Source organism: Carlito syrichta, unplaced genomic scaffold, assembly GCF_000164805.1.
Source record: "Carlito syrichta isolate Samal-C Ts95f unplaced genomic scaffold, Tarsius_syrichta-2.0.1 Scaffold306854, whole genome shotgun sequence".
Lineage (NCBI taxonomy): Eukaryota > Metazoa > Chordata > Mammalia > Primates > Tarsiidae > Carlito > Carlito syrichta.
This window is the reverse complement of record NW_007250950.1, coordinates 68,547-94,847: the sequence shown is the minus strand read 5'-3', so window position 1 is coordinate 94,847 and position 26,301 is coordinate 68,547. Positions and strand designations below refer to the sequence as shown.

The following is a 26,301-nucleotide window of genomic DNA, read 5'->3' as shown; positions in this document are numbered from 1 at the left end:
ACCTCAGCCTCCCAAAGGCACGGGATTACAGGCTGAGCCACCGAGCCTGGCTCCAAACCTTTCTAATAGGACCTCTGGATGCTCCCGCAGATGGCAAGTAGAAACCATCTATACCCTTCACCTTTACCTCAAATATTCTCATCTACCTTTCAAGCTGTAGCTGAAATCTGGCTATTGACCTGGGTTCCTCTCTGGTGTTGTTTATTCTCATAAATTCCTCCCAATATCATCACTGCTTTGCACCTTTATATAAAACTCAGTTTCTCTGAGGACCCTGCTCTTCCACTAGCAACTACCCCATTTCCTCTCAATTGCCTGAATTAATTTTGTCATCTCCCTGATGGCAGCCCTTTGGACAAGCATCTAATATCCCAACTTCAGTTCTTGATCTTCAATACAAAGACTTTTCCTTTCATTCCCTTCAGCTACCCACTTCCACAGCCACACCTAACCCTGTCATCCCCAGAAAGTGCTCCATCTCCAAAATTTCACACTTCTCACTTTCTGACTCAAACCTTCTACCTGTCCCTCTCTTATCCCCAGTACAAGTTCACTGAATCTCATCAATAACACTAAACTCTTGACTTTCCTACATTCTGTTACTTTTTTACATCCTGCTCTCAGCCTAGACTCCATCCAACTACTATCCTCATTTTTCTTATACCTCCACTATCATCTCTGACCAGTAAAAGCTCTACCTGAATCAAATTGCCTAGTTCCTATAACATGATGCTAATCAAAGCTGGGGGAAAAAAAACATTTATCCATACAAATTGGTATCCCCAAATACTTGCTTCCTACCTTAACTGAGTCCTTATTGTTGCCTGGCAATTTATCCTAGACACAACACTTCCCTATTCCCCAAAGTGGTTATTTCAAGCCTTCTCTTCTGCCCTCACAACTACAGTCTCTTAGAACTTGCTATTTTATATCATTTCCCCAAACTTTCAGCAGACATTAAACCTTCTCATCAGGGGTATATTTAAAAAAAAAAAAAAAAGACATCCAATATCTCAACTTCCTGCCACTTCAGCTAATCCTAGTTTATAGTTACAAGAGTAGTTGTAAGGTTGAAGCCTGGGTTAGAAACCTGGCTCTGCCACTTACTAGATATGTGATCTTGGGCAAGTTGCTCAATCTCTCAGTGATTGTTCCTCACTGTACCCTCTAGAAAGCCCCTTCTCAATGTCAATCGAAATCATTTACACCATCTGCCTCTTCCATGAAATGTCCTCTGTACCTCCTGGCCTCAAATGATTGTCATAAGTTATATACATAGACCTCTTATAACAAATAGTAGGCTCCCAATAAATTATTATTATTGAGTCAGAGTCTCACTGTCGCCCAGGCTGAAGTGCAGTGGCACGCTCATGGCCACCACGGGCTCGACCTGCTGGGTTCAGGTGATTCTTCCACCTCAGCCTTCCAAGTAACTGGGACTACAGGCGTGTACCACCATGACAGGGTTAGGTGTGGCCGTGGAAGTGGGTAGCTGAAGGGAATGAAAGGAAAAGTCTTTGTATTTGAGATCAAGAACTGAAGCTAGGGTATTAGATGGTTGTCCAAAGGGATGCCATCAGGGAGATGACAAAATTAATTCAGGCAGTTGAGAGGAAATGGGGTAGTTGCTGGTGGAAGAGCAGGGTCCTCAGAAAAACTGAGTTTCATATAATTTTTTTATTTATTGTAGAGATGATGTCTCACCAAGTTGCCCAGAATGGTCTCGAGCACGTGGGCTCAGGCAATCCTCTCACCTTGGTCACCCAAAGTGCTGGGATTATAGATGTGAGCCACCATGCCCGGCCCTAATAAATTATTTTTTTACTATTATCAGCATCCGCACCTATCCTTACCTCCAACTGCAATGCAAGAAGGCATTCTCCTACAGCAAATCCTTCGCCGGTGTTCTAAATGCCATTCACTCAAAGAATCTGACCATCAATTATCCCATTTCCTCCCATGTAATGTATTAACAAGTTCAATTCCCATTTAATCTTTTTTTTTTTGAGTTAGAGTCTCACTCTGTCGCCCAGACTGGAGTGCAGTGGCCACTCCCGGCCACCGCAGCCTCGACCTGCTGGGCTCCGGCGATCCTTCCGCCTCATTCCGTCTCAGCCTTCCAAGTAGCCAGATTACAGGCATGCGCTACCACACCCGGCTGATTTTTTGATTTATTGTAGAGATGAGGTCTCGCTGCCCAGGCGGATCTCGAACCCGCAGGCTCAGGCAATCCACTCACCTCAACCTCCCAAAGGCGTGGTATTACAGGTTGAGCTACCGAGCCCAGCAATCAAGATTCTTAATTGTCCATACTCCCTGTTATCAATTTCTCCAGTTTCTATTACTCATTATCCCACTTCAGTTTGGGTTCAGAATTCAATTCTCTACTTTCAAAACTGGTTTTGCTAAGGTGGTGGTGCTCAACAAAGGGTAAGTTTGCCTCCAGTGGACACCTGGCAATGTCTGAAGACATTTTTGGTTGTCACAACGTTGAGAGAAGGTATCCCAAGGTAGAGAGAGGTCAGGGATACTGTTAAACATCCTACAATGCACATGACAGCCTCCCTCAAGGAATTATCCAACCCAAAATGCTAGTACTTATCAAGTCTAAGAAACCCTACCTGAATTGTACCCCACATCTTTAAAATAAGAAAATTTAAAGTTAAAAAAAAGACAAAGAAACCCTGTGCTAAAGTAACTTACAACTTTTTTTTTTTTAGAAGAAAGTTTATTATTCACCTTTCACAGACTGGAAAGGGGACCAACACTCAGGGACAAGTGTGGCAAATCTCGGTGGGACCTCCCAAAAATGTTAGGGTCACACTACCAGCGGGGCCTCTAGAATGTTAGGTCAGACCCGTTGGGGGGTGTGTGTGTCTGGTGTGCAATCTGACGCCACATGAAAAATGCAAAGAATTGCACAGAAGTTATATTAGAAAATATTGTTTATTTAGAAAGTAAATTGGAGAAAGAGAAAGAAGGAGGGATTCACCTCCCCAAGGAAGAGGTGGGAGCCAGAGCTTAAGAAAACATGGCTTGGCAATAGCTCAAAGAGCACATGGCCACACCATAGCTTAGCAAAACAATGGCTAACTTACAATCTCTATTGGCTAAATGTAACGAATGATTTCTATACGTAACTTAGCCTGGCTTGAGCACTTGGCACCATTTCCTACAATAGCTTCTTTCCTAAAATCTACTCTTCTTGTAGGTTCTACTGACCACACCTTACTGGCCATTCCCAGGATTCCCTTCTGCTCATCTTCTAAATGTATTTCTGAGAGTTCTGTCCTAGGCTCTTCTCTCTCCACATTCTATCCCCCCAAACTATAATCACCTGGGTGTCTTTTAAATTATGTCCAGGTGCCAGGTGCAGTGGCTCATGCCTGTAATCCCAGCACTTTGGGAGGCAGGGGTGAGAGGATTGCCTGAGCCCAGGGGTTCGAAACCAGCAGGTCGAGGCTGCAACGGCCATGAGCATGCCACTGCACTCCAGCCTGGGTGACAGAGTGAGATTGCAACTCAAAAAAAATAAACAAACAAAAAATAGATTATGTCCAGGCCTGATTAATAGATTTGTTTTGGAGTGGTGCCTCTAGACATCTTTGTACAAACTTTCCAGCTAATTCCAAAATATAGCTAGGATGGTAAACCACTGCTACAGACAGTTTTAATTATATCAACTCTCATCACTTCGTTATGTGACTCAAATCTGCATCTGAAATAGATTCATTTAGTCAACTTTCACTGAGTACCTACTCTGTGCCCGATACTGTCCCAGGCACTGGTGTAGAACAGTAAACAACACTTAAGGTCCCCTATTTTCCTGGTGCTTATATTCTAATAGGGGAGGATAAATTGAAAACTGCATGCCCGGTTAATTTTTTGATTCATTTCAAGTAGTGGTTAAGTACTGTAAAGACATTACAAGAGGTGATATGAGAACAGGGAGGGGCAATATTTTAGGTAGGATGGCCAGGAAAGACCTTGGAGGGAGGGTAAAATTTGACCCAATACTATAGTGAAAAGGAGTCAGCCATGTGAATATCCAAGGAAGGAGAATTCAAGACAAAGAACAGATGCAAAGATACTGAAGCAGAAGCATGTTTGGTATTATTTAAGAGTTACAATCAATGTAGCTGAAGCAAGCTAAGTGTAAATAAATGTTACAAAGCAAGGTTGGAGAGAAAACAGAGGCCAGATCCTATAGTGCTTTGTAATTCAGGGTAAGGAATTTATAGTTATAAATACAATGTAAAGTATCATTAAGAAGGTTTAAAGAGGCAAGACATATAGTCTGATTTACCTCTTTACATTATCATTTGGTTGCCGTGTGAAACAGATTTTAGAGGGGCAAGTCTGTGTACAGGGACCTATGAATAGGTTATCACAATTGTCCAGAAAATTGTACTGTATAAGAGGATTGTAACCAAGAATATAAAGAGGTTTCAGATATATTTTGGAGGTAGAATTAAAGGGATCTATTAGTACAGGATAAATTAAAGAAATCGAGGGTAAGTTCTAAGTTTGTTTAATTGATCTTGTCAGATCTGGGTGGATGGTGAAGGCATTTACCATCCACCTAGTCAGGAAGACTAGGAAGAAAGTGATTTGGAAGGGAAGCTCAAAAGTTCTATTCAGTACATATTATTTTAAGCACCTATTCTTTTAAATCCAAGTTGCAAGGTCAGTAAGCAACTGGGAGAGAGGGGAATTTAAGAGGGCGAAATCAGGACTCAGGACATAAATTTGGTAGTCACCACCATATTAAATGGTATTTAAAGCCTGAGTGAGCTTACCCAGGTTAAAAGTAATTAAAAAGAGAAAAAGAAACTTCTAACATATAGAGGTCAAACTGGGGAGAAACTAGGTTGAGAGGTCATTTAAGGCAGAAAATCAGGAGAGCATAATACTGAATGCTTTCAGAACTGCAGATCTGCATATCTAGCTGCCAACTGGATGTCTCTACTTGAGTTTCACAAGTGTCCCAAACTTAACATACCCCAAACTGAATTCATTCCCATCTTGCTGGTAACTGTTCCTTTCCCATTTCCTATTTCAATTAAGTGTATCTATTCAATCCCTCAGGCCAGAAATCTGACTCTTCCTTCCCCACTAACATCCAACTAAATCCCGTCACATTTTCCTTCTCTTTTTTTCTCTTTCATTGTTCAAATCTTTGTTTACCTCCTTTCCCCAGTCACTGAGTTCAGGGCAATATAACCTCTTACCTGGCTTTTTGTCTCCAGTATAGTCTCTCTACAAGGCAGCCATAACCATATTTCAGTTAACACCACTCACATCAGATCATGCCACTCCCTTGCTTACAATCTTTCAGTGACTCCCTATTTGGAGGCAAGTGAAAAATGAAATGCAAGGACCTTATCATATGGCTTATTTACCTCTCTAGCCTTTTCTTTTGCATGCCCACCCTTGACCTCTTCCCTCCAGTCACAATAAACTATACAGACTTCTCCTAAAGTGCAGAACCTGTTCTCTACTTTGTCTTCCTCTTAACTCCTGATTGTTCATGTCATTAGTTTCCTGCTGGGAACACCATTTTCTAGCCCAAGACTCTATACTTGGCCAATTCCTACTCTTCCTTACAGACTCACCAAGCCTCTTCTACTCCCATGTGACTAGACTATCCTTCAAATTGGCACTTTAAGCACCTTGTACTTATCCCTATTGGACTATGCATTCTATTTACTTGATCAATAAAATGTCTAGAATCTGATCCAGTGCCCTATCCATAGTTAAGGGTAGGATAAATAGTTATCTAATGAACAGCAAATAACATAAAAATATATCGTTATCTTAACCCTGGCTTATCAAATCCTTTCTCTTCCTACCAAGCCCTGAGAATTTCATATTCCCAGTATCTAAAACAATACCCTAAATAAATAGTTCTCAACTGTAAGCTGGTACTAAACTGACGGTATCAAAATTACCTGATGAGCTTGATATAAAGATTCCCAGCCCTAATTCCCCACAGCTCACCAAGTTTTGATCAAAAAGACCCCTTGTGAGGCCTAGGAATCTGTACTTTTAACAAACTCCTCAGGTGATTTTAACTTGCAGTCATTCTTGGGAAACCTACTCTAACCAGAGAAGCTCAATAAATATTGTTGAAAGTAACATTTTGATTTACTGAAGTAGAATTTGTTTCCTGATTCTTTAGAGTCAGAGTCTGCTGTAACTGTGTCCTGAGTGTGATAGAACAATGCACTAATATGTACAAAAGTCCACAAAAACAAGCAGTCTTTATTGCAGTATTACAAAACACTTTTCATTTTGGCAATATTTTACAACGCATGTAGCTTTGAGGGTTGGGGAGAAAAAGGATGGAAACTAAAAGGGAAAATTTCAATGGACATTTCTAAAAGAAAAACTGTCCCAGCCCTCCCACCCAAATAAAAATCCAAATGTCACTTAATTTCACTACCCAAGAAGAGGCCACGAGGAAAGCAGCAGGCAAACTCTGGCAATTTCACTATGGATCATGTCAGAGAGAAAGGAACATTCAAAACAGTCATCAGTATGGTCGGTTGCGCTGATCATTTCTGTAGTCGTTTCTAGGAATGAAAAATAAAAAGCCAGACTAAATTCTAATTTTCTATCAAGGGAGAACATCAGACACTTCTTCAGGATGCTGGTGATTGGCATCAGCTAGACAATTTCTGTAAGGATGACACCATACCTAATTTATTTCCATACACCTATAAAGTACTTAATACATGTCTAATTTATTAGCTTTAATACAAAGTTGCTAGAAGAAGCTTTGCTATCACTAGCTCTTAAAATTTTTTTACCTAGGCCGGGTGCGGTGGCTCAAGCCTATACGCTCAGCACTTTGGGACATGGAGGTGAGAGGACTGCCTGAGCCCAGAGGTTAAAAGCCAGCCTGGGCAACTTGGCAGACCATATCTCTACGACAAATTTAAAAATTGGCCAGGCATGGTGGCACACATCTATAGTTTCAGCTGCTTGGAAGGCTGAGGCAGAAGGATCGCCTGAGGCCAGCAGGTTGAGGCTGTAGTGGCCATGACTGTGCCACTGCACTCCAGCGTAGACGACAGAGTGAGACTCCAACTCAAACACACACACACAAAAATGCAACCTAGAATAAGGACTACAAACCACCACATTATTTCAGGAGATCGGAAACTGTGCCAATAGCAGCACTCTAAACAGAATAACGGCATTAAGAGTGGCATAGTGTCGATCTTCTATATGACCCCACAATCCCCCTACTAGGAATATACCCTGAAGAACTCATATCACTCTATAAAAAAGATACCTGCACACGTATGTTTATCGCAGCATTGTTCACAATAGCAAGATCATGGAACCAACCATCAAAAGAGGACTGGATTTTAAAAATGTGGTACATATATACAATGGAATATTACGCAGCCATAAAAAAAGAGCAAAATCATGAATTTCGCAGCAACCTGGATGGAATTAGAGTTTATAACACTGAATGATCTCTCAAAGAAACCAAGATCTGAGCATCACATGTTCACACCGATAAGTGGACCTTGAACAACTACCGTAATACTATAAGAAAAGGATTGACAGTGGGGGGAAACTATGGAGGGGACACGGAGGGGAAGGAAGGTGGAATTAATGGTAGTCAATATCTGTCTGGGGAAAGGGGGGCAACACCTCATCAACAAGGGTACCTGCACAATGAATATTTGTATACCTAACTCTTAACTGTACCCCACAACTTTAAAATAAAAAATATATATTTTTTTAAAAAAAGAGTGACATAGTGGAATGGGCAAACATTTTCATATATGAATTCTGGATCTGCCACTTGGAAAAGTTACTAAATGACTCTGACTCTGTAAAACGAGAGGTACATCCACCTCAGGAGGTTGACAGAAAGACTAGAACTAAATATATAAAGATGATTTACTGGACCAGACATGGTGGCTCAAATACGTAATCCCAGTGCTTTGGGTGACTTGAGAAGAGGATCACTTGAGGCCAGCCTGGGCAAAACAGCAAGACCCCATCTCTACAAAAACATAAAAATAAAAAAATAGCCAGACATGGTGGTGCATGCCTACAGTCCTAGGTACTCAGAAGGTTGAGGAAGGAGGATCTCTTGAGTCCAGGAGTCAGAGGCTGCATTGAGCTATGACCATGCCATTGTACTCCTTCCTGGACAACAGAGTAGGATACTGTGTCAAAAAAATAAATAAATAAAATAACATAAAATAGAAACATTTTACAGTATTTGCCACACAGAAGTGTTCAGCAGATGTTAATTAGGCTATCATAATTACTAATAACTAAAAAGTATATAGTGCTTACTAGGGGCCAGCAACTGTTACAACATAATCTAATACAACTCTACAAAGGATGTATTATTATCCTCATTTTACAGATAAGAGTACCGACACTCCAGGGAATTAAGCAACTTTCCTAAGGTCACACAGCCAACAAATGGTAGTCAGTATTTAAACCCAGTCTTAGCCGAGCTCAGTGGCTCAGCCTGTAATCTCAGCACTTTGGGAGGCCGAGGCAAGTGGACTGCCTGAGCCTGAGGGTTCGAGACCTGCCCGGGCAACTTGGCAAGACCTACCTCATCTCTACAATAAATAAAAAATCAACTGGGCGTGGTAGTGCACCCCTGTAGTTCCAGCTACTTGGAAGGCTGAGGCAGAAGGATCACCAGAGCCCAGCAGGTCGAAGCTGCAGTGGCCGGGAGCGTGCCACTGCACTCCAGTCTGGGCAACGGAGTGAGACTCCAACTCAAAAAATAAAAAAAATAAAAATAAACCCAGTCTTTCCCAACTCCATGCTCTTAACCACATTCTATACTAATTCTCACTACCCTATACTGCATCCAGCATACAGATCCTTAGTATAACTGAAAGTTAGTTTACATCACTGGTCTTCAACTTTTTCTGCCTCCACACTATTTATGTACACAACACACTCCCATCAATGGTTCTCATCTAGAAAAGGTATCAGAATCTCCAGAGAAGCAAATGCAAGGTAGCGTGATTTGAAAAAGAACACCCCTCTGAAAGGTATGCTTTCCCTTCACTTAGATTAAGAACCCTTGTTTCTTAATCAGTTTCAAGTTAGTTATTTTCTCTCAATCTCAATTATCTTCAGCTATGAGAAAAAATTCACACACATGCATACATTCTAACAATATAAAGATTTATAAATAAGAGTTTCCAAAACTAATTTTAGAAACTGCTAAGAAGGAAACAAAGGATCTTCTCCATCCTGAGAGCTGTCATCGGGAAATTCAATTTCCAAAAAGTTGGACAAGAAGAAGAAATGTGACGAAAAGGGCTCAAAAACCCTAAAATCTAGGAGCAGTGAGGTAAAAAAGGTTAGCAAATGCATTCTAATACTCACCTTCCTCCCATTTTGCCTCCATAGCCACCTCGGTCTCCTCCATAGCCACCACCACTCCTATCTCCTCCATAGCCTCCACTTCGGTCTCCACCGTAGCCTCCACCACCACGGTCTCCACCGTAGCCCCCCCGACTTCGATCTCCTCCATAGCCCCCTCGATCTCCTCCATAACCTCCTCGATCTCCTCCATAGCCTCCTCGATCTCCACCATAACCTCCTCGGTCTCCACCATAGCCTCCTCCTCGGTCTCCACCATAGCCACCTCGATCCCCTCCATAGCCACCACCTCTGTCCCCACCATAACCGCCGCCTCTGTCTCCAGCATAGCCACCCCCACTTCTGTCCCCACCATAGCCACCCCCACTTCTATCTCCACCGTAGCCACCACTGCCACTTCTGTCTCCACCATAGCCACTCCCACTTCTGTCTCCACCATAGCCGCCTCGGTCTCCACCTCTGCCCCCACGACCTCTGTAGCCCCTCTCTCCACCGTAGCCTCTCCCTCGGAAATCTGTAAGGTAGAAATGCAAACTAGTGAGGTCAGTAGAACAATGTAAAGCCTCTTTAATGCTAGTTAGAAGATATGCACCATGTAGATGCTATTAAAGGGCCGACTCACCTCCACCTGAGGGACGAGAGTCCTCTGGTCTAGGCTCATTGCACTGATTGCAAGAATTCCTTCGAGCAAAGTTCATATTTCCACATGATCTGAGAACGAAGGAAAATAAAATGCTCCTGGGCAGTTCTAGTCTATTCAGAGCCCCTCTTGAACCCTCCAACCCCAACCACAACCCATACCCCCATCAAAGTAAATGGGTTACTTACGGATTAGGACAAACCCAGTCTCCACTTTTGGGGTCTCCACCTCTGCCCTGAAAACCTCCACGGCCTCTATATCCTCCACGACCTGAAGGGAATGAGAGGCAGAAGGGAAAGATCAGCAACAGACATTAATAAAACATAGGAAAAGTACTAGGTGAAAGAAATAAGAGTAGGTGCCCATCAATACCTAGGCAGCCCCCTCAAAGTTAACCTCTTACAGAAAGACTTAGTAATTTTTTGATTTGGATCTTTATTCAGTAAATACAGGATTGTGAGAAAAGACCCTCAGGCATACATTACAATGCAAATAATGCACTAAAGAACTCCAAAGTCCACTTTCTATAATACAGGTTGTGTATCCCTTATTCAAAATACTTGGGCTCAAAAGTATTTCTGCAGCCGGGCTCGGTGGCTCAGCCTGTAATCCCGCGCCTTTGGGAGGCGGAGGTGAGTGGATTGCCTGAGCCTGCGGGTTCGAGACCTGCCTGGGCAGCAAGAGTTCATCTCTACAATAAATCAAAAAATCAGCTGGGCGTGGTAGCGCATGCCTGTAATTCCAGCTACTTGGAAGGCTGAGGCGGAATGATCGCCGGAGCCCAGCAGGTCGAGGCTGCGGTGGCCGGGAGCAGCCACTGCACTCCGGTCTGGGCGACAGAGCGAGACTCCAACTCAAAAAAAAAAAAAAAATTTCTGCTTTCAAATTTTTCAGATTTTGAAATATCTCTATACCTCTTAGCTGAGCACCTCAAATCCAAAAATTCAAAATCCAAAAAGTTCTAATGAGCATTTCCTTTGAGTGTCATGTTAGCGTTCAAAAGATCTTGAATTCTGGAGCATTCTGAATTTGGGATGCTTAGCCCGTACTCTACGAAATTTAGGAATCTCAGTGATAAAGATTAAGTGAGAAGACAAATTCCAAATTTGAACAGAAATAAAGAAGCTGGCAGTAACTATATCAGGGAGCTTAAAAACTAGTCAGACCTAATTAGGTACCATTACAACAATTGCCTCCTGGTTTCTAGGTAAACAAAACTACTAAACAGCTTTTCAAAGGGATTTAACGGGTTCCCACTACTTTCTAAGGTATTATGACACCTCATTTACCTAATCTCCTATTCAGTACCCACTCTCATTTTAAGATAGAAGGAGAAAGACTGAGGAACAGAAAGGTGCAGTAGCAAGTTAATGCAAGTAGGAACAGAACATAAAGTCAAATCTGAACCATTTGTATAGTACCCAGGCCTGTGTGCAGTAAGTATCTTACCTCGTCGCCCACCTCCACTTCCACCTCCTCTCATAAATTCAGGTCTTCTGGTAGCAAAGGACACTTTAATGATGTTGCCATGGAATTCTTTTCCTGAGGAAAAAAATAAGTTTTGAAGAAACGCTACTCCACACCTCCACCTACTAACAAAATATAAAACTGTCTTGAAAATTTTTCATTTCAAAGGAATAACTGACGTGTCCTCACAGAAATTCAAACATATTGGTGTTTCAAAGAGTCAAGATAACAGTGCTAAAAATGACACAATCTACTGAATAGAGCATATCTGTCACTGTGAGACAGTTACTTCCTATTTAAAAAAAAAGTCAGCCGGGCTCGGTGGCTCAGCCTGTAATCCCGCACCTTTGGGAGGCTGAGGTGAGAGGATTGCTTGAGCCCGTGGGTTCGAGACCTGCCTGGGCAGCGAGACCTCATCTCTACAATAAATAAAAAAATCAGCCGGGTGTGGTAGCGCATGCCTGTAATTCCGGCTACTTGGAAGGCTGAGGCGGAAGGATCGCCGGAGCCCAGCAGGTCAAGGCTGCGGTGGCCGGCAGCGGCCACTTCACTCCAGACTCCAACTCAAAAAAAAAAAAAAAGTCAACTGTATTGGTGTGTGCGATAATTCCAGTTACTCAAGAGGCAAGGCTCACAAGTTCAAGCCCACAAATTCAAGACCAGCCTAGGCAACATAGCAAGACCCGGTCTCCTTTAATAGAAAAAAAAAAAAAGTTAGCTGGGCATGGTGGTGCACACCTGTAGTTCCAGCTAGGTCAAGGCTGTGGTGGCCGTGAGCATGCCACTGCACTCCAGCCTGGGTGACAGAGTGAGACTCCAACTCAAAAATAATAAAAATTTTTTTAAAAAGCCAAAGCACATGTTCATCTGTGTTCACACACACAAAGAAAAAAACCTATATCTAATAATTTTATATGAAAAAAGTCAACGGTAAGTTAATGTGAGATATACACTACTACTTCTGTTTTTTTAAGGAAATGCATGTATATGAACAGGTAACTATATATCCACACATATGTCTGTATATGCACTGCCCACTGTGCTTACAAGGGGAAACAAGACCACTGAAGATCAAAGGTGGAAAAGAAACTTGTATCTCACCATATGCCCTTATAATTTGAAATCTTTTTTACAATGTGCAAGTAGTTTCTTTTAAAACAAGGCCAGGCATGATGGCTCATACCGTGAGCCCAGCACTTTGGGAGGCTGAGGCAAGAGAATTGCTTTAAGCCCAGGAACTCAAGACCAGCTTAGGCAACATAGTGAGACCTTGTCTCTAACCAAAAAAATTCAAAAAAATTAGCTGAGCATGATGGCGTGCACCTGTAGTCCCAGCTACATGAGAGGCTGAGCCTAGGAAGTTGAGGTTACAGTATGTCATATTGTGCCACTGCACTCCAACCTGGGAGACAGACTGAGACCTACTCAAAAATAAAATAATGTGCATACATGGGATTATTATTATTATTATTATTATTATTTTAGTTGGAGTCTCACTCTGTCACCCAGACTGGAGTGCAGTGGCTGCTCCCAGCCACCGCAGCCTCAACCTGCTGGGCTCTGGCGATCCTTCCAAGTAGCTGGAACTATAGGTACACGCTACCACGCCCAGCTAATTTTTGATTTATTGTAGAGATGAGGTCTCACCGAGTTGCCCAGGCAGGTCTCGAATCCGCAGGCTCAGGCAATCCACTCACCTCAGCCTCCCAAAGGCGTGGAATTACAGGCTGAGCCACCGAGCCTGGCTCATACATGGGATTATTTACATACATGCACACATACACAGATTATGCTGTGCAGGGTCTTAGGGACAAGAATTAATCTTTCACTTCATTATTATATAAGAGAACTGATGTATAAGGAAAGATACCCAAGGATTCATTAAAAGGTTATAAATCCAGGAACCTTAGCTCTCCAACCAAAGTCCTAATCATCCTGGCTGGCAACTTCTCATGATGTCACACAGTACGACAAGTACTTTGACATAAGAAACAACTCATAGATCAGTATTCTACAAGCTGTAATAATTATCAGTATTCTACAAGCTGTAATAAGACCTGGTAAGATCTAAGCTATGGATTTAAAAGACTCATAGTCCCTGTAGGCAAAAGTTACAATAATTTCTAACATACCATTAGCCAATGAAATTGCTTTATGATTCACAGAAACTATGAAAGCAGCAGAAAAATACAAAAGAACGGACTAAGCCTTTAAGAGCAAGGTGGAGAGGCCTGACAAATTAGTTCAAAAGAGAATACAGAGATGAGGATAAATAAGGTCAAAATCTCATCTTTGAGATTAGAAAAGAAGAAAGACATAGGTGCAACAACCTTGTAAAAGGAAGGGACCACAAGTGGCTATCAATCCAGCATGGTTAAGTATTCTGGAGATGGTAGAACCAGCCAGTTTTGAGTATAAATCCTGACTCTGCCATTTACTTTGTGATCTTGGAAAATACTTAGCTTCTCTAGGCCTCAGTTTTACTATCTGTAAAATGGGAATAACAGGACATATGTCTCATAGGGTTACTATGAAGATTAAATTGGGTTAATGTGTGTAACACTCTTAAAATAGTGACTGGCTCATAAACCACAGTAAACATGCAGTTAAGTGTCAGTTATTATTAAATTATGGTATAAACTAAGGTGAATTTGTAATAACATGGGAAAATGACTAGGATAAGATGTTAAATGAAAAAAAAAGAGACAAAACTGTATTTGGAGTATACAAATACTTTTTTTTGATATACTTTTTTTTTTTGAGTTGGAGTCTCACTCTGTCGCCCAGGCTGGAGTGCAGTGGCACACTCACGGCCACCCCAGCACTGACCTGCTAGGCTCTGGCGATCATTCTGCCTCAGTCTTCCAAGTAGCCGGAACTACAGGCTACTTGGAAGCATGCTACCACACCCTGCTAATTTTTGATTTATTGGAGTGACAAGGTCTCACCAAGTTGCCCGGGCTGTCTCAAACCCAAGGTCTCCCAAAGTGCTGGGATTACAGGCCGAGCCACTGAGCCTGGCCTTGATATACTTTTTAAAATATTTTAAAAGAATGGAAGAAAAATTAATAAAAAAATATTATCAGTGCCTATCTCTCAGTAGAGGACTATAGATGTTTTCTTCATTTCTTCTGCTTTCCAAATTTCCCCATAAAAGTCTTACTACTTGTAAGTGTGTATTAACTTTATATTTGAAGGAAAACTAACCTAAATTTAAAAATAACATAAAATCGGGCATGGTGTCGCTCACCAATAAGTTCCAACTACTTGGAAGGCTGAGGCAGAAGAATCACCTGAGCCCAGTAGGTTGAGACTGCAGTGGCTGCAAGTGTGCCACTGTACTCCAGCCTAGGCAACAGAGTGAGACTCCAACTCAAAAATAAATAAATAGAGCCGGGCTCGGTGGCTCAGCCTGTAATCCCACGCCTTTGGGAGGCTGAGGTGAGTGGACTGCCTGAGCCCGTGGGTTCGAGACCCACCTGGGCAGCGAGACCTCAACTCTACAATAAATTAAAAAATCAGCTGGGCGTGGTAGCGCATGCCTGTAATTCCGGCTACTGGGAAGGCTGAGGTGGAAGGATCGCAGGAGCCCAGCAGGCGAGGCTGCGGTGGCCAGAAGCGGCCACTGCACTCCAGTCTGGGCGACAGAGTGAGATTCCAACTCTAAATAAATAAATAAATAAAAATAAAAATAATATAAAATCAAAGAAGGGGAAATTACTTATAGGTACAGTGTACATTATTCAAGTGACGGATTCACTAAACACCAGACTTCACCACTATGCAATATATTCATGCGACAAATTGCTTATAGGTACAATGTACATTATTCAAGTGACGGATTCACTAAACGCCAGACTTTACCACTATGCAATATATTCATGCGACATAACTGTACCTGTACCCTTTGATTTACTTAAAAAAAAAAAAAGACCATAAAGTCAATCAGGTCAACTCTCTACATGCAGAAGGCATGATATAAGGAGTTATTCTAGACAAACAAGGATAGAGCTCATCTCATTTCTAATGATACATAAAAATTCTGATGTGAATTACTCTTAGTATCTGCAAAAGTAAACATGAAAATAACCATTGTCTCCTAGAATATGTTTTGACTTCCAGACTAGCAAACATTTATCCGAAGTTCATGATGAAAACCACATGAATAAGGCATACCATCAAACCAGTCAATGGCTGCCTTAGCTGAAGGAGGGTCATCGAATGACACTGTTGCCTCCCCTTTTGGCTTCCCAGTGTCCTTGTCTGTGTAAAGATTTATCATTGGTTTTCCAGTCTTCTTGTTTGTCTGAGGAAAAAACATATCAGTGTTACCATTTTAAATAAGTGATCATGTACTATTTAGATAAAATACTATGCACCCAATATAAAAATCAAGTTATCTATAGGTTTGGACAAGAAAAACTCTCCAAGCTATATTAAGTGAAAGCCAAGCTAAAAAATGATACAGTACACTGTTTTATTTATGTATAATTTCTTTAATCCCACACAAACTAAATGTAGATAATGCTTCACATAACTATATAACCTGTAAAACGTAACACTGGGATTTGACTGGTATGGGGGCAGAAGGCAAGGGAGAATTTGTACTTTATCAAGGCTACGTGAATTTTTTTACATATATCATGTGCAATTTCTTTAAAAAATTGTAACTCCCAAGGGAAAAAAAAGAGTTTAATTCTAAAACAAAGACAAATGCAAACTGATTTTTTTAGCAAGTTACTTAACACTGCTCTAAAGGCTGCTCTCTAGTTAAAGAGATGAAAAATACACGCATAAATAGTTCCCCAGACACCTAAGTGAACAATAAGCAATTACAAAATAACACATTATATCTAAGATAGACATTAAATGCTCCAAAAAGTTGTTGGGTGAGTTTGCATACTGGGAATGCCAAAAAAATACTCATTTTAAGCAATGTTATCTATGTATCACTTTAAGTTCACTGTAATCAGAAGTGTCTGGATGCTGATGGTTACCACTTTGAGCACCTCTTGCAATTACAGAACTCAAATGTGACTTGCAATCATCTTTTAATTTTTAGTTTTTTCTTTTTTAAAATGTGTTTACATTTTTTTGACACCTTCTGAATATTGGCATTTCAGAGTCTATAAAATGTTCTCAGAATCTCCCTTAATTCTCACAATTTTAAGAGTTAGGCAGAAACTACTTTTAAGCCCTAGGATTGACGCTAAAGCACAGGTAGACTGTGGATAGGTAAACACAAGCAAGAAATAAAATCTAGCCAGGTATGGTGGCTCACACCTGTAATCCCAGCACTTTAGGAGGTAAAGGCAAGAGGATTACCTGAGCCCAGGGCTCCGAGACCAGCCTGGGCAACTTGGTGAGACCTCATCTCTACAATAAATCAAAAAATTAGCCAGGTGTGGTGGCATGCGCCTGTAGTTCCAGTTACATGGAAGGCTGAGGCGGAAGGATCACCTGAGCCCAACAAGTAGAGGCTGCAGTGGCCCTGAGTGTGCCACTGCACTCCAGCCTGGGTGACAGAGTGAGACGCCAACTCAAAACAAAGAAAAGAAAAGAAATGATATCTTCATATATTTGGCAAATTTAGCAAAGTCCTACAGATACAGGGTAAGTAAATGCATAACAGAATTTTAAGACAAGCCTTACTCAAGTATATAGGTTTACTATGTTGTCTATGTATCTTAACCAGAATATATTAATAACTATGAGACTTAAGTCATATTTTCACTCACCTTGATAATTCCTATTTGTTTAAAGAACTCCCCCACTTGATCTGTAGACACACCCTCCCCAAGTCCTTGCACAAAGATTGTGTTGTTATCTGAATTATCGGATTCTGAGTCTAAGAGAAAAAAAGTTATGGTTAACTTCACACGGTTCTTGTTTTTACAACACCCTATTCAGTAAGCAAAACCAATAATTTATTGTCCAATATTCAACATTTCTATGACCAAAAGGAAAAAGGATCAATACAAGAATAATCTTATATAAACACGCAAAGTGTTCACAGTAAGTTCTTACAACTAAACTTCAGATAAAGGAGATGAAGTCCACACTATGTGACTACATACAGACCAAGTAAAGATCTTATAAATCTCGTTCTTCAGATGCAGAACTTTAAAGTTCATGAAGAGATAGAAAGAGTTTAAATTAGCATTTTTTTTTTCTGAGTTGGAGTCTTACTCCATCGCCTAAACTGGAGTGCCACAGCACACTCATGGCCACTCCAGCATCAACCTGCTGGGCACTGGCGATACTCCCGCCTCAGTCTTCCAAGTAATCAGAACTACAGGCACACGCTACCATGCCCAGCAAATTTTTGTTTTATTGTAGAGACGAGGTCTCACCAAGTTGCCCAGGCTGATCTTGAACCCATGGGCTTAGGCAATCCACTCACCTCGGCCTCCCAAAGTGCTGGGATTACAGGCTGAGCCATAGAGCCCAGGCTTCTTTTTTTAATTCTTTAGGCTTATCAATATTTTTAAGATTCTCTAAGTAGAAAATTCACCAAATCTGATACTCTGTACTTCTAAGCAAGCCAAGCAGAATTGCTGGTTTCCAATTTATTGCAATAAGCTTTGCATATACCAGATGGTAAAGGCAGCCTTTACACACACCTTACCTTACACACACACTTTTGGATTAGTACAACAAAGTAAGAAAGATGTACAAAAATTCAGTCCATCAAGGGATAATTCAGAAATTGTCATCCATATAGAATACTTTGGCATCTTAACAAAAACAAAAGTTCTGATTTCAATATATATTAAAAAATCTTGGCTCAAATAGATTTCTAATTTCTAAATATAAACTTTCAAAAGGCTCCACAAACAAATCTTAAGCCTTAAATTTCATTAAAAAATAAAAGCCACATAAAATTAGTGGCTCATGTATGAACTCAGGTTTCTTAGGCCCTTAATTAAGCAGACTACCAATCTAATGTGGAATTTTCTTAAGCACAGTTTTTCTACTTCTAATTCCACAATGATACCAATTATTTCATTAAATATGATTTGAAATAATTAAATAATTAATGCTAATTAGCAGTAAAAATTCAAATATGTCTTCAAGTAATAAAAAGTAGAACATGAGAAAGCACAAAGAGCAATTTTCCCCAGCAAACTTCCCCATCAATCCCCCTGGCATTTCTTCAGAAATGAAGCTCCCCAGTTCTGGCAGCACTATCAAATTAAATCTTCCTCCTGTAGTAAGCCCTCCAAACATACACACTTTTCCCTTTAAAAAACAGAAAACTGACATTTTCTTAACTGAAAAGTCACAAGCTACCATAAACCTTACCAGCATCTGGTCTGGGTCCATAATCCCTGTGACCTAAGGGAAAACAAAAGAAAAAAAAAAAAAAAAGCTATTTAAGGCAACTCATTTGAAATCATAAAAAATAGTAATAATAACCAAGGCATGAAAAGCCAATACTTCCAAAATCCTTGAAAGTCAACCATCACAGATTTACAAAGTAAATATATAAATTAAGTTCTATAAAAAAGTTTAAGAAATCAAGATGAATGTCAACATTTCCTTTAACTTGTCCTAGATGACACCTGCCGCTTTAGCATTATGCTAGTATCTAGTATCACTTTTTTTAAGTTCTGGTTGTGAAGGCTGATTGAACAACCCTAATATTTTTTAAGCACCACATCAGCTACCTTTATAAAAAAAAACATACTGTCAAAATCCAGTGAAGGTCTCATTTACTGGTCATCACAGACTCTCATGCAAATTCACTGTGTAGAAACCGATTGGATTGTCTTGAGATCAACTTTGGCTTTTTAATGTTTACTTTGTGATATATATGTGCATATATAGATAATTTTTTTAAAAAACACACAACACACACCAACCTCAACAGAGTAAGAAAGGGCTTTGACTACGTCTGCGGGATATTGGTGGCTTTTAGATTTATATAGCATTTCCACTGAAATATTTTGGGATACTCAGCACTTACCACCAAAATTTTTGAAGCCACCGCGGTCACCACCACTGCAGAGGAAAAATTGAAGAAATGATTTCTTCCTTAAGTCTCTAATGTGCTGAGCCCTGGGCTCAATCTACACTTAACTGTCACAAGTAGAGTGCCTAGGAAAACAGTAGCACCTCTAACTTTCCAGTAAATTCCATTTCACAAGACGTCAAAATGCTGTTTCCATCTAAGTGTTTTCCCAAGAATCTATTTCCACAAAGATGCCTTTTCAAGCTTATAACATAATATGCTCTTATTTTTTAAATCTTCCCAACCCCAAGCCAAAGAAACACTATTCAAACTATAAATCTGGAGGCACAGCATGAAGAATGCTAAATGAAATCAAGTATTCTTTCCAAAGAGATATTTTTTTAAATACAAGAAAAAGAAAAAAGACTAGAAAATACAAAGAAAGATTAAGATTTTGATAGTAGAATGGGACAAGTAAAAATTTGAGTATTAGGTTCTACTGTAATATCAAATAGTGGATTTTATGAGATGAATAAAAAAAGTGAGATACAAATATACACAAATGAAAGTAGTCTTAAAATTTCAAATCATTTTTAAAAACTGATAAAATGAGGACTAAAAAAAGCATAACTTAAAAACTGCCTTCCTATTTCATACCCACTATAATATACCAGCTCTCTACACATCAGGGCTACTGAGGTTCATGCTGCCAAATGCTCCATACACCAATCAGTAGCACACATCGGAAACAATGCAACATACTCCAATATTGCAGCTGCCCACAAGACAACAACTTTATCTGGCAAATTACCGCTGCCAGGTAAGTCAATGTTCCTTGTAAACACAGCTTTATGTAAAATATAAGATCTCTCTCATCTTATTCAAGCATGTTTCCCTTGAATAAATTACATAATCCTCTAAGATTCCCATGCTGACATGGAAATAAAAACACTCAAAGTTTTCAGACGGTTATATCTACTACTAATAATCTTATTCTATTATAATGCAAGAAGGTATCCAATATACAAAAACCTCTCACTGTTTAAAAACCTCCGATTTGATGATTACCCTGCCGTATAGATGGTTTTTATGAGCCACTCTGAGAAAAAGCAATCTAAATGACAAAGCATTCTCCCTTATTAATTAATTCATTCTACCACACCCTGATGTAAAAATATTTCCCCTTACAACTGACTTAGATAGAGACACATGCATTTTAATTTGTTTCCAGTTTTTCTATGATTTCCAGGAAGCCTCCTTTTAAAGCAGGAGACTAAGGTTATTTCAAAGCTATACAGACAATATAAAACTCAAACCCTTCGTATACATAGTTTGCTACTGAATTTCTAAGACCCCTACTTCAGAACAGTACCCAAGCCCTCCTGACACACACACACACACACACACACACACACACACACACACACACACACACAGCTTAACTTTTTTAGAAAGGGGAATCCAACAGGAATGAGATTTAACTGTTGAAATATTATTATTAGAAACCAAGATACGTAGATTTCTTAACTACTCTAAAAACAGAGGAGAGAAAAGAACTAGTGAAAATATTAAGTACCCAATCTTATGTCAGGAGGTTTAAGTTCTCAGGATAGACTTTAATTTTTAGGGGTTTTTTCCCTTCTTTTTTTGGACTGACTTTTAAAATAGGAAACTGAAGGCCACTGTGTTCACAAGGAAATACAAGAAAAGGTATCTATCTCTTTATTGTCATCTTAAGGGAGTACCAAAATTGCTTATCTGGCTATACTGGATGGAAAACAGGCAATTTCATTACATTGGCTAGTTCCTATAATTTTTATTCTGGTCAGAAATATAACTTTAAACAATAAAAAAAGGACATACCCCCTGCAAAAAAAAGCAATATAAAACAAATGACATTTGAATAGGTTTAGAATTTCCTAGTCTTCCATATAGCATTTTAATTTGTCATCTTTACTGAGCATTTCCTTTGAAAATAAAGTATCTGAAGATTTCAACACATGGCCATAAATATGGAAATACCATAGTATACTGGCAAAAAGAACTAGGCTTCAAACCAAGAGACTCAAGGTATAGTCTTAATTATCACTAATCCATCTTTGATAACCCTTTGTACTCCGAGACAACTCACAGATCACCTAGGAGCAACTCAACCACACTTTTTTTACAAAATAGTAAAAAACGAATCACTTCATATTAAATAGTATAGTTTTGGAACTAATTATTTTATTGTAATGATATTTGGCTTATAATGGAATTTCAGATATTGAGAACTTATTTATGAGCAAAAATATAATTTTATGTTACGTTTTTCTTTTCTTTTTCTTTTTTTTTTTGAGTCAGAGTCTCACTGTCACCCAGGATGTAGTGCAGTGGTACAGCATGCTCACAGCCATCACCTGCTGGACTCAGGTGATCCTTCCACCTCAGCCTTCCCAGTACCTGGAACTACAGGTGCGCGCCACCATGTCCAGCTAATTTTTTTGATTTATTGTAGACGAGGTTTTGCCAAGTTTCCCCGGTTGGTCTCGAACTCCTGGGCTCAGGCAATCCTCTCGCCTCCGCCTCCCAAAGTGCTGGGATTACAGGCATGAGCCACCACACCCGGCTATATGCTATATTTTTCCAAAGTGTGATAACATGTGAAACAGTCACTGACACACATTGCAGGTTCATACAACAGTGCAATAGTAATTTGTTTGATGTCTTCCACCTGGTGCTTTCTTATTCAAGCAGACAATACAGTCTCTTGTTTTATTCCTCCCACATTAATAATATGTAATTTATCATCCAGTCATTGTTGGAAGACAACGTGGAAGACATCCTCTTTCTGTGTAACACCAGTTGTTTTGTTTTTACATGTATCTCAGTATTCCATCTCTTTATTTGCTTTTTCATGCAATCTGAATGGAAAACTTCAAGGAAATGTACATTTTTGAAAAATCTGTGTTGGCGTAAGTTTGTCCTATATAATCACCAGCAATCTCTTTATGTCCCCTGAGAGGAGACATCCGAGTGCAAAGGGTTAAAATTTGGACATGTCAGTAATTTTCACCAGTCATTAGAATCCTTCACAAAATAAGGGGCTGCATCCTTACTATTCAAAAAATGATGCAACACCAGCATAAGCGAAGCATGGGAGTGTCTCAGAAAAGCAGGATCTCAGGTCTCACCCCAGAGCTACTGAATCAGAATCTGCATTTTAATAAGATTCCCTCAAGTAATTTATATGTACATTAAAATCTGAGAAGCACTGGTTTAGAAGTCTATAATTTTATGTGAAGTTTTATTTCAAATTTAAATGTTTCATTCATTTTCCCTCTCCTCATTAGGAAATTACATATTAATTAGCCATATTACAATTCTTTATTAGAAAATTTATTAAATACAATAAATAAACTTCAAGAGAACTCACTATTAGATAGTAAGAGAAGATGTATCTGAGATTAATAATCTTTCAAACCTGCAGTACAGTTACAAGCCCCTTTTCCACATATTAACACAAATTAAGACACAAAAGTACTTGAATAATTATGAGTCAAGATATCGACAAGCCAGGCTCGGTGGCTCAGCCTGTAATCCCGCGCCTTTGGGAGGCTGAGGTGAGTGGACTGCCTGAGCCCGCGGGTTTGAGACCCGCCTGGGCAGGCGAGACCTCATCTCTACAATAAATAAAAAAAAATTAGCCGGGCATGGTAGCGCGCGCCTATAATTCCAGCTACTCAGAAGGCTGAGGCGGAAGGATCCCCGGAGCCCAGCAGGTCGAGGCTAGGGTGGCCAGGAGCAGCCACTGCACTCGAGTCTGGACGACAGAGTGAGACTCCAACTCAAAAAACAAAAAAAAGATATCAACACAACAAATTTTCATTCCCAGAAAAAGCAATAACATGTATACATAAAAAATGCCCAAAATAAGGACATTTTAAGGTAAAGTAGGAAAGATATTTAACAGAGACATGATATAATCACATACAACTTTATTTGCTGAGTACCCTTTGCATAAGAAATCTAGCTGCATACTCTTTTTTTCTTTTTGAGATAGGGTCTTGCTATGTTGCCCAGGTTGGTCTCAAATTCCTGAGTTCAAACAATCCTCCCATCTCAACTTCCCAAGTAGCTGGGACTACAGGTATGCCACCGTACCAGCTAGATGCATATTTTGACCTAAAAATGGAGATGGTTCTCCAAAGTTCAAAACTGCAGTGAGCAGTCTACGTCTAGGGCAGACTCCAAAGATTCTTCCACTATTACAAACAGCATTACGTATTTAGAGGAGAAAACATTCAATTTTAGATGCTTGTCAGAAAAGAAAAAGTTACTTGACAGAATCTTCTCTTAATCTTTAATTTAAAAAAATCAAAACATATCCATTTAAGAATGAAAACTGTCAAGAAGTAAAAGAACAATGCAGGAATCTTTATTACTAGCATATTTCAGTATCTAGAGAGAAAAAGGGACTCAGCTAAAAATTGAAAAAGATTTGTTTAAAAACCTGTGCTGTCAGGCATGGTGGTTCAAGCCTGTAATTCCAGCACTTTGGGAGGCCAAGGCAAGAGGACTGCCTGAGACCAGGGGTTCAAGACCAGCCTGGGCAACTTGGCAAGACATTGTCTCCATAATAAATCAAAAAATTAGCTGGGCGTGGTGGTGCACATCTGTAATTCCAGCTACTGGAAGGCTGAGGCGGAAGGACCGACTGAGCATAGCAGGTCAAGGCTACAGTGGCCATGAGTGTGCCACTGTACTCCAGCGTGGGAGACAGAGTGAGACCCTGATTCATTCATTCAATCAACCAACCAATCAATACCTGTACTGTGCTTGGGTTTTCATACTAGTAAATCCAGAATACAATTTTGGGGTATGAGGAAAAGAATATTAATTCTAAATGTAAATAAATCACTGGATTTAATGATATCATTCTTGATATCTGTATTTGTATTTTATTTCCTCCCATGCCTTACATGTATGGTAAAAAGGTTTTCTGGATTCTGCATTTATCAACATTTCAGGAGACCAAGAATCTGTCACTCTAGAACAACTGTCCAATACAATATTCACTAGCTACATGCGGCCTTTGAGCACTTAAAATGTGGTTAGTCTAAATTGAGATGAATTCTACACATAAAATACAAAATGGATTTCTAAGTTTTCATATAAAAAAGAATGTACTATATGTATGTATATATATACATAAACCTCTGAAGAGGTGGGAAAAAAAAGAATTTGATGGGGCCCTGCTGCTGCCCAGCTGGAGTGTGGTGGCATGATCATAACTTACTGTAGCCTGGAACTCCTGAGCTCAAGTGATCCTCCCACCTCAGCCTCCCAAGTAGCTAAAACTGTAAGAATATGCCACCATGCCCAGCGAAAACAATGTTTTATATTGAATTATAGAATAAAATCATATTTTGAATATATTGGGCTAAATAAAATATATTATTAAAATTCATTTCACCAGTTTATTTGTTTTCTTTTTAATGTGGCCACTAAAAAATTTAAAATTAACTATATGGCTCACATTTGTGATCCACATTACATTTCTATTAGGCAATCTGTTCTGGATTGTCACCAGATTACATGCACATTTTAAAGGGAGCTGATTAAATACTCTTGTAAAAGGGAAAAGTCACTCAAAATTCAGGATAACTTCAGGCTCAACTCATTAAAACCTAAAATAGCTACTTAATTTGTTAACATACTAATGAAAAACAATTATTTATTAATAATGAAAAACAAAAGTCTTGGCAATTTTGCAAAGTAATAATCACAATGCTAAAATTTAAAACCATTGGAAGAATTTATGTCCTTAGCTTCTAGTCTACTAAGATGTCAATGTCAATTTTAGACAATAAAAAAAGTCAATCCTTTCGCAACAATCACTTTTTCAAGTAAAAACAATATGTTTCTTCACACATCTCTCTTTAAAAAGATGATGGCAGGCCAGATACAGAGGTTCACGCCTGTAATCCCAGCACTTTGGGAGGCTGAGTAAAAGGATTGCCTGAGCTCAGGAGTTCAAGACCAGCCTGGGCAACAGGAGTTCAAGACCAGCCTGGGCAACGTAGCGAAACCTTGTCTCTACAATAAATAAGTAATTAGCTGGGCACGGTAGCATGTGCCTATAGTCCTAGCTACTTGGAAGGCTGAGGCAGAAGAATCACCTGAATCTAGTAAATGAAGGCTGCAGTAGTTGCAGTTGTGCCACTGCACTCTAGCTGGGTGACAGACTGAGACTCTGACTCAAAAAAAAAAAAAAAAAAAGACAACGGGTTCCTTTTGGTCTGAATGGTTCCTCCAGCCAAGCAATCATACAATCATAAGACTAAGAATGCCCTGTCCTTTAACACACATACAACCCTCACCCACAAACTATGCCCATTCTTTAAAAATAAATCCAACTAAAATAAATCCAACTAAAGCATATATTCTTCAAACAGCCCCATTTTCAGCCTTGCTATTTTTAAGTAAGATGATAAGAAACACAAATGGGAGTGTTGATGAAGACTAATGTAAAATGTTTGGGTACTTGAATACTTAAATGCAAAATCAAGTAGGAAAAAATTTAACTAGGCATTTATATTCAAATCCAAAATGCTTTACGCCAATAAATAAGCAAAAGAGCATTATCTTGAACAAGATGCTGTGACACATTAAAATTATACGAACTTCTAATTTCAGTATCCACAAATGATGTCTTATTGGAACACAACCATGCTTATTCCTTTACGTGTCATTTATGGCTGCTCAGGTGCTCCAAGGGCAGGGTTGAATAGTGACAACAAAAACCAACTGGTCTGCAAAGCCTAAAACACTTACTGTCTGGTCTTTCACATAAAAAGTCTGCAAAGCTAACACA

The 26,301-nt window shown here is 39.6% G+C and overlaps 2 protein-coding genes across 5 annotated transcripts in view; one reads left to right on the top strand and one right to left on the bottom strand.

The window, feature by feature from the left end:
• CCL5 (C-C motif chemokine ligand 5) overlaps positions 1–3,411 on the top strand; it is a 30,201-nt gene extending 26,790 nt beyond the window's left edge. Inside the window, exon 5 of the mRNA XM_008063464.2 lies at positions 3,377–3,411. The gene's annotated coding sequence lies outside the window, so the exon portion shown is untranslated. The remainder of the gene's footprint in view (positions 1–3,376) is intronic.
• Positions 1–26,301, bottom strand: part of LOC103265811 (TATA-binding protein-associated factor 2N) — an 82,712-nt gene that overhangs the window by 38,149 nt on the left and 18,262 nt on the right. For 2 of the 4 annotated variants that reach the window (XM_008063467.1, XM_021715221.1), the window contains exons 8-16: positions 19,461–19,495; positions 18,797–18,829; positions 17,230–17,339; positions 15,668–15,797; positions 11,474–11,566; positions 10,213–10,294; positions 10,007–10,095; positions 9,388–9,898; positions 6,237–6,575 (exon numbers count right to left, since the gene is read on the bottom strand). In XM_008063467.1, coding sequence (XP_008061658.1) covers positions 6,536–6,575; positions 9,388–9,898; positions 10,007–10,095; positions 10,213–10,294; positions 11,474–11,566; positions 15,668–15,797; positions 17,230–17,339; positions 18,797–18,829; positions 19,461–19,495 — 1,123 coding nt within the window. In that variant the 3' untranslated portion in view covers positions 6,237–6,535. Of the gene's footprint in view, positions 1–6,236; positions 6,576–9,387; positions 9,899–10,006; positions 10,096–10,212; positions 10,295–11,473; positions 11,567–15,667; positions 15,798–17,229; positions 17,340–18,796; positions 18,830–19,460; positions 19,496–26,301 lie in introns of those variants that run through there. The other 2 variants (XR_002482276.1, XR_002482275.1) reach the window with 1 other exon arrangement.